This window comes from Argiope bruennichi, chromosome 9 (genome assembly GCF_947563725.1).
Source record: "Argiope bruennichi chromosome 9, qqArgBrue1.1, whole genome shotgun sequence".
Classification (NCBI taxonomy): domain Eukaryota; kingdom Metazoa; phylum Arthropoda; class Arachnida; order Araneae; family Araneidae; genus Argiope; species Argiope bruennichi.
Window position 1 is genome coordinate 9,868,856 of NC_079159.1, and position 8,494 is coordinate 9,877,349.

The following is an 8,494-nucleotide window of genomic DNA, read 5'->3' on the forward strand; positions in this document are numbered from 1 at the left end:
CTAATTTCATTTTAATGACAAATCAATTTCCCTACAATTCATTCAAATATAATTTAATATCCAAGAATATATCAATATAAATCAATTCTCATTGATTATATCAATATACTTGTGCCAAGCGTAAGCATATTAAACAGAGTTCCTTTTTGATTTTGTTTAGCATTTGTTTTGGGGAATTTAAACCACCTCATACTTCTTTAAAAGCTAAATTTTGTTGTAAAGGTCAAAGGAATTTCATCATTAATAATGAGTTTTTTTCCCTTTTTGTAAGGCTTAAATGAATTTCATCATTAATAATGAGTTTTTTGCCCAAACATCAAAGACTTATGTCTACAAAATCTTGCACTATTATGTGACTTTTATTTCTCGTTCTTTACGCAAATGCTATACTCTCTCTTTCTTTTTTTTACTTTTACCCATATAATTAATTCGACATACAGATTTCTATCTTGCTGTTGGGTGAAATAAGATTAATAGAAAATGCTGCAATATTAATTACTACTTTATTGGCAAAAAGTATTCAACCTGATTCTGAATTATTCAAATTAATTGCTATTATTTATATTTATATTCATACTTATTACTTATTTATATTTATACTTATACTTGTTTTTATATTTATACTTATTACTTCGCAAAAAAAAAAAAAAAAAAAAAAAAGAGAAATTATAAAGTATGACTTCAAAAATTCATGTTGAAACAGATGGTATTCATTTTTCTCAATTTTTTGGTATCACTTTATTATAACAAAAAATTACATAAAACATATATCATTTATTGGAACTTTAGAAAGTTTTGAAGAGACAACTCCCGCTCGTTTTAATCGCATGCATTTAACCTGACTTGTTTGATGTTTGAAATCTCTTGATTAATTTTCCATTCACTTTATGACTTACTAGAGTTTTGATTTTTTGAATACACTTAGGTGTATCAATGACAATTCTCTTATTATAATATTTTCTTATATTTTCCAAAACTTATATTTTCAGAATTTAATTATTATCGATTATTTTTATTGAGATTTTCATCTCATATGAAAATTTAGCACTGAATTTTAGAAATATTTATTTCAAAATATCAAAATATTTGAATAACGAATTTAAAAGGTAATAAATAGTTAAAATAAAAGATTTTCTTAGTTCACTAACAAAATTGTACTTTTAAAAATTGTTTTTATTCAGATTATTTTTACATTAGAATTTACCTTCAGTGATAAATTATTAAATTTGATAGTCAAAACTGTTAACGATTGGCAACTCTATATTTATTATTCAATGGAAAATATTTCTATAATTACTCTTAAGATTAGTAAAAGAGCCTTTAACCTGTTTTTAAGGTTAGTAACACTGTGTGCTTTATTTTGTAAAAATATTGTTGTGATTGCTCTCATAATTATTAAATAAATCCTATTAACAATTTTGTATTAAATATAATTATTTCAAAAAATGAAATACTTTATGAAATACTTTTTCAAAATATTTTACTCAATGCGCTGTAGAGCTAAAATCCTATGAGTATTCTTTAATGAAATTAATTCATTTTTTTTTTATTTAATCTTATTTCGATCAAAAGTTACTTAAGAATTCAAAACTTTTCTTGTGACCATTTCTAATACCATTTATTGATCTCCAATCAACACTTTTAATATTTCTTTAGACTTTCAATATTTATTGTTATTTTTTGTATTTTTTTAATTTTAAAAGATCATGCATTTAGGTTAGAAAATACTTCATGCACTGAAAAAAAGAATACGAAGATTTGAAGTTATTCTTAATAAATTTGCATGGTTATTTTTCGTAAACTTGTCATTCAAAATCCTCTACGTATTTTATATATTTATGTTTTTTTTTTAATAAAAAAGTGTTCCAAACTTTAAGGATACAAAAGGACACAAAGTGTTTTATTCGATTTTTTGAAATAATGTTTAATATACAAATTTAAACGTAAGATATCTCATGATGGTTCAAACAGCACTTGTACAGTTTATAATTTTTTTTTCAATCTTTGAATTCTCAGATTGCATGTGATCGTTAGTAAATATTATAAAAACTGTTAGTAAACTTTCCTCCTTTAAATATGTAAACACAATGAAAATACTTAAACTTTATGATGCAAAATAGAGAAAAAGACTCTTTCAACAAAAGAAACTTTTAAAACTGTTGATTCAAATTTTTGGAACGAGTTCAGCATTACGGGTCAGTAAATAAAAGATTTCTATCCTTATAAAATCAGCTGATTTGAGAGTTCCGTTATTTTTATAACCATGCCAGCGGTCCAACAACTTCTACGGGTAGCTACTGTACTGGCTTTCATGGTCGCTTGGAGGCTTACTTTTGAGCCAGAAAAAGAAGATCCCATCGTAGAGGTGTTGGAGGAAATAGTGCACACATACGAAGAAACCAAATCACTGTATGATCTGCTGGCTCATTTTCCGGTCGATAACAGTAAGCAATGTTTATGTTCAATTTAGCAAAGATCGAATTATTTTTTTATCAGTTATGTTTTTCTTTGCGTTGGTATTTAAATAGTGTTGTGAAATTATGTGGGAATTCAGTGATTCGATTGGATTAATCAACCGCCTAACAACTATTTTCGCCTCTTTGGATTAGAGACTAATGTTTAACCTCGGTTTTTATCCAGTGGTTTTTGGAATTTTTAACGATTTACATTAAAATAATTTTTGTATAATTTTTGTTTTTAAAACTATTTATTAGGGTCGGGTTTTATTTGTATGGTGCTTAACTTGTTCACTCTTAATGTTTCCATTCCTAGTCATTAAACTATTAATAAATAATGTACTTAATTAAAATTTCTTCTTGTTACTTAATAAGACTGAAAAATATGAATTTAATGGAATAGTGTATTACAAATTACTGCGCCCTTGAATTAAAAAGTGTGTATAAAACGAAATAAAAACAGAAAACCTACTTTAGAATTCTTCCCAAATAAAGCAATTTTTTAAAAAAATCCTGATTTTAACTTTGATAAAGGTATGTGATTGAACTGTTTGATAAAATTATGAAATTAACTTGATTTTTGTCATAACAATATGTCAATAGAATGTGAGTGAAAAAAAAATACTAAAATTAGAGAAAATATTGCACTCAAATGAAATTGGTGTTACTAAAATGGTAATTTTTTTGTATTTTAAGATGGTGTAAATATAATTTTTGAGATAAATTATGTAGCTGAAAAACTTTGGTAACTTGCTTATTTAACTTATTAATTAACTTATATTTAAATTATGAATAAGGAATATAAATATTTAAATTATGAATTAATTTATATTTAAATTACGAATAAGGAATATAAATATTTAAATTATGAATTAATTTATATTTAAATTACGAATAAGGAATATAAATATTTAAATTATGAATAAGGAATATAAATATTTAAATTATGAATTAACTTGTATTTAAATTAATTTTTAAGCTTTGGGAAATTGATAGCGACCTTCTTCAAATCTTGAAGATCACTAGCTTTAAATTTCATCAAAATTGGACAAATATTTATCTTTACGCACACACGCACTCACGCACACACACACACACACACACACACACACACACACACACACACACACACACACACACACACACACACACACACACACACACACACACACACACACACACACACACACACACACACACTTCCATTTTACTACTATCTTTTTAATGTAAATTCTAAAGAAGTTATAATTCTTAAAATAAGCGTTTTATAAATCTTTCAAAATATTTCCAAAAGTGATCCAAAGTACAGAAACTGATCACCATTTTCTTTTCTGTAAAATGAGAATTATGAGCACTAACGTCGTTCAATGATATGCGATCAGTTAGAATATTTTCATTCGAATTTATCGTATATTACAGTGTTTACCGTTTTTTTAAACCATAGAATGTCAAAAAGTGAGTGAGTATTCTACACTCGTTTGTTTCGACCCAACATTCGATAAAGATCCACAATTTGTACAAGAATATCATAAAAGAAATTTCATTTATTTAAATCGTCATTTTTGTAGTTATCCGCTCACAAGCACGGGAATAAGTAGACAGATATATGGAAAATCCTTCGGGGGAATTAAAAAAAATTATCTATATTTACAATGACAAAACTAGAAGCTAAATTAAAAAAAATCTTTCTCACTCTTACTATCTTTGAACTATCTTGTCCATATGCACACTAGCGCATCTACCAATTGTAAATGTATTTCGTTCAAACTGATAAATATTTACAATTTTGATATGAGAATTTCATGCTAAATTTCAACCATGTAAATCTTTTGTGCCTTTGAATTAAGGTCACTATAATAGAAGTTGGCAGACAGATTTGATGATAAAAAAAAAATGGTAGGGACTTATGGAGTTTCAAAACCAGGATATTCTTTAAACTTTGGATGTAAGATTTTTTTTACGATTACAATTATTTCTATTTTTAGTTTCTCGTATGCGAAGTATAGAGAAAATATTGTTATTGCCAAAAAATTTGAACTTGATGTTTTAATGAATCTCTACGTTTTAGAATTCCTTGAGTTCAAAAAAATATTTTTTCGGCATTATGCCCTACCCTGTGTTCATACTTAAATCTGTTCTTCTGCTTATTCTTGAAAAAGATAGCTCAAAACCAGTTTGATCTAGACAGATTAAATTTCGTATATAATCATTTGACCAAATCTGTTGAGTTTGTCAAATTTTGAGAAAAATCTAACAAAGAGTTGACCGTTTGTCAGAAGCGTGTAAATGCGATGACTGAACAATGCAGTGACTTAAGTATATCAAATTTGGTATGAGACTTTGTGACAACAAATGTAATTCTTATGTGTCAAATTTTTGCTTCAAGCGATTGAGAAAAAATACGACTAAAATATAAATTCGATTTTCGGATGCTATTAATCGCATTCCAAGGAATAATTGTCAAATACCTCGCCAAAGATCACATGGTAGATTCAGTAAAAATGCTAAATGAACGTCAAAGGTTAATTCATAAGTCATGTAATAGTTCTTTGGAATAACAACTTTATTAAAGAGTATGCGAGGCAGTTCTGAGCAGACCACTCAAAGTATTGTACTTATAATTCAAGAAAGCAATATGACATTTTTGAGGTGAAAAATACGATTATGACCATACTGAACTGTAATAAAATGCCTTATAAAAATAAATTGTAAAATTTTTTTATTTGAAATAATTTGTGCATGGAATAAGTAAAAAGAATTTATCATTTAAAGTGATGCATTTAACATGTTCTTTATTTCCAGATATTGTCTGTCCAGAACGAGATGTACACTTGCCCTATCCTGGAGACTGTACGCGATACATCACGTGCAGAAATTACAAAGCTCACATAAGAGGTTGTCCTCGCTTCATGAAATTCGACAATGTTGCTCTCAGGTGTCGATTTGCAACTGATGCAAAATGCAGTGACACGGAAAACATCGAGAGTAAGACTTATTGTTTTTGAAATTTCTGAAATTCTTAACGGACTAACATGTTAATGAATCATTAGATTTCAGAAGAATAATTTCTGATGATAACTTTAACGTGATATTTTTCTTGTGTTTTGAAACTTATTTGCTCAGAAACTTTAAAAGCAGAATGTTTTAGAAATTTGAAGTAATTTTAAAAACTAATTATTTTCAGATAAATAATAATAAAAAGATGCCATTTGAATACAGAGGGTGACAATTAAAATAAATTTTTTGTCTTATTAATTTTTTTATGTGCCATTCGTTTTCCCATGTTTTGAAATCCATACAAAAGAAATTTGCTATTTTTATACCAATTTTTTGTGTAGAGTTCCGTTAAAAAGTATAATGGAATTCTTACTCTCTTTCAATAATAACCTTTATCCTTTCATATTTAAATTATGAAATTAAGGTATGTCACTACGTTAGGGAAGAATTTTTTGAAAACCGCTCTAAAAATTAAATTAAATTAAAAAATTATTTTAAATTTTTGAAAAAAAAAGATTGAAAAAAAAAAAAAGGCATCTGTACAAACCAAAATATATCAACTAAAATAAATAAATATATCAACTAAATAATAATAAAAATTGACAAGAGGTTTTAAAAAAAAAGAACGAAAAAAGGGCCTTTTTTTGGTTAAAAATAAATAAAGAGCAAAAATTTTGTTGTTTAGAGATTTATCAAATGATTTGCCTAACATTTGGTAGATAACCTAAGAAATATATTATCTAGTTTCTGAACTAAAAACTAAACTGTGTATCTTTCCGTTTTTTAAATATTGGGGTTCGAGTGATAAATAAAATGAAATTTTCAATTTTTTTTTTTTGCATTGCGAAACATTAAAATAACTATAAAATATTTCTAAATGAATGGATTATTTATTCTTTTCATTAACTGCAGAAAATATTGAAAAATTATTTCACTAAATTTGAAAAAAATATACATAAGAATTATATTTTAATTTATGCGGTTTTTCGTTAGAAAATTTTATCAAAATTTTTTTTGAGAAAATCGCTTTTAAAGATGCAAAAACTTAAAATGTGTATAAATGCGAATATAAAATTCAATGTAACTTCCTAAAAGATAGATTTAGAAACAAATTCAGACGATTTTATAAAGCAAACGGATAAAAATGTAAGAATATTAAATAAAAAGATTCATATGTTTGCAAAAGAAAGTCTACTTTTTAACGTAGTCATCTTTAATGAAGATTTTCCCTCTTCTAATTAAGCTTATCTACCCATATAATGAATTTATTCTAATCAGAAAAATTATTTCCCCTTCTTTCGCCAATTTCTGAAAATAATTTTCAGAAATATTTGAGAAATGGTCTACATGGTTAAAATTAGTCTGAGATTTTATTAAATTTTCAATGAATTTATAAATTTTATAAAAAGTATACTGACCACTTATTTTCCAATTAGTACAATTTCTTTATCACCAGTGCTTAAATGCACCATTTAGGGATACACATTATTAAAAAGAAATGAAATCTGCTATTGCAAATTTCATGTTATCATGTGAGAACATTATTATTTTTTTAAGTTACGTGGTATCATCTCATTATCAGAAATTTTTTTCTTGAAAAACCAGTTTAAACCGGTTTGAAACAATTATGTGACTTTCAGATTACGTATGCGTCAATATTTAGAAAAACGATGGGTTTTTTTTACATCTCAAAATTGTTCAAATTTCAAAACTTTTTCTCAAGGCCTGCTTTTTTTTTTTTTTTTTGCAAAAATCCGGTTTAAAAGGGTTTGATGATCCTGTTAAAAGGATTTGATGATGATCACGTTACTTTTGTGTTGTGTAATCATCAACTTTTAAAAAAGCGATGGCTTTTTTTTTTTCATCTCAAAATCCTTTGAGCTCCGAAATATTTTTCGCCAGCTAGAAAAATTGAAAATTAAAAAAAATATATATTTACACACCTTTTGATAACTCTCCACAATGTTTCGCATTGATTCCCGTTTTTTTTCTTTTCTTTTTGCTTCTTCTGGCGATAACTTCTTACGATCCATGCCCTTTATTTTCTACCCGCTTATTTTGAAGCTTCAAAAAAGCCCAAAACAACATCATGTCCTCACATAATAATAATAATAAAAAAAGAGGGGGCTTATTTTAACACTCTTTATTATCCTTGATAGAAATTTTTCTAACATTCTGTATAAAGATACGAAATACGAAGCTGCAGTTAAAAAGGCGTACAGCAAATATCTGCACCTTTTTAACTGCAGCCTTACCAAACATATGAAGAAAATTGTGAAATACTTACGCATATTAAAATATTGCGTATCATTTTTTAGAAAAATGTGGATCGAATGAAGTTTACCTGGAATGCAAGCAAGGATGTGAGCAAACATGTGAAGAGAATTCAAACGATTATATAGACTGTCCCGAGGATTGTGTCAAGGGATGCTTCTGCAAGGAAGGCTTTGTGCGAGGTCCGCTACGAAACTGTATTCCCCCAAGAAAGTGCAACACCACTGATTCTCTTGAGCCATGGTTTCTCATTAATTCAAGAAGAAAACACTCAGAAGCAAGTCCGTCTGAAAGGAATGACGTGCAATTCATCATTCATTCCTAGAAATTAGAAAACAATAATGTCCTCTACTTAATATCATCAAATGATGCTGTAATTAAAAGTGATTACTTGAATATGGATTAAAGATGTGTTACTTTTTATACCATAACATACTGATTTACAATTTTTTACCATATTGATTTACCATTTTTTACCATATTGATTTACCATTTTTTTGCCATAGTAATTCTTACTACTGTGAGTTGATTCAATTTCATCCATAAGTATGAATAACTTTCCACACAACTACAATAGAAGAACTATGAAATTAAATCGATTATTTTCATAGTTTTATTTCTGGCTATTTATCTTCATAATTTTTTTCTTACGGTTTTTTTTTATTACAAATAGAAAACATCAATTTCTTGTTGCCATTCGATTTTAAAACTGTTTAACAAATTTTACTAAGAACACAGAATAATGTATATTTGATGAGAATGTTCAA

At 26.8% G+C, this 8,494-nt stretch overlaps 1 protein-coding gene across 1 annotated transcript; it reads left to right on the top strand.

Moving 5' to 3' along the window:
• The first annotated feature begins 2,263 nt into the window (after positions 1 to 2,263).
• Positions 2,264 to 8,122, top strand: LOC129983972 (uncharacterized). The gene is made up of 3 exons (XM_056093704.1): positions 2,264 to 2,444; positions 5,259 to 5,441; positions 7,772 to 8,122. The coding sequence occupies exons 1-3, from the start codon at positions 2,264 to 2,266 to the stop codon at positions 8,050 to 8,052; spliced, it is 645 nt and encodes a 214-aa protein (XP_055949679.1). The 3' UTR covers positions 8,053 to 8,122.
• The last annotated feature ends 372 nt before the right edge of the window (positions 8,123 to 8,494 follow it).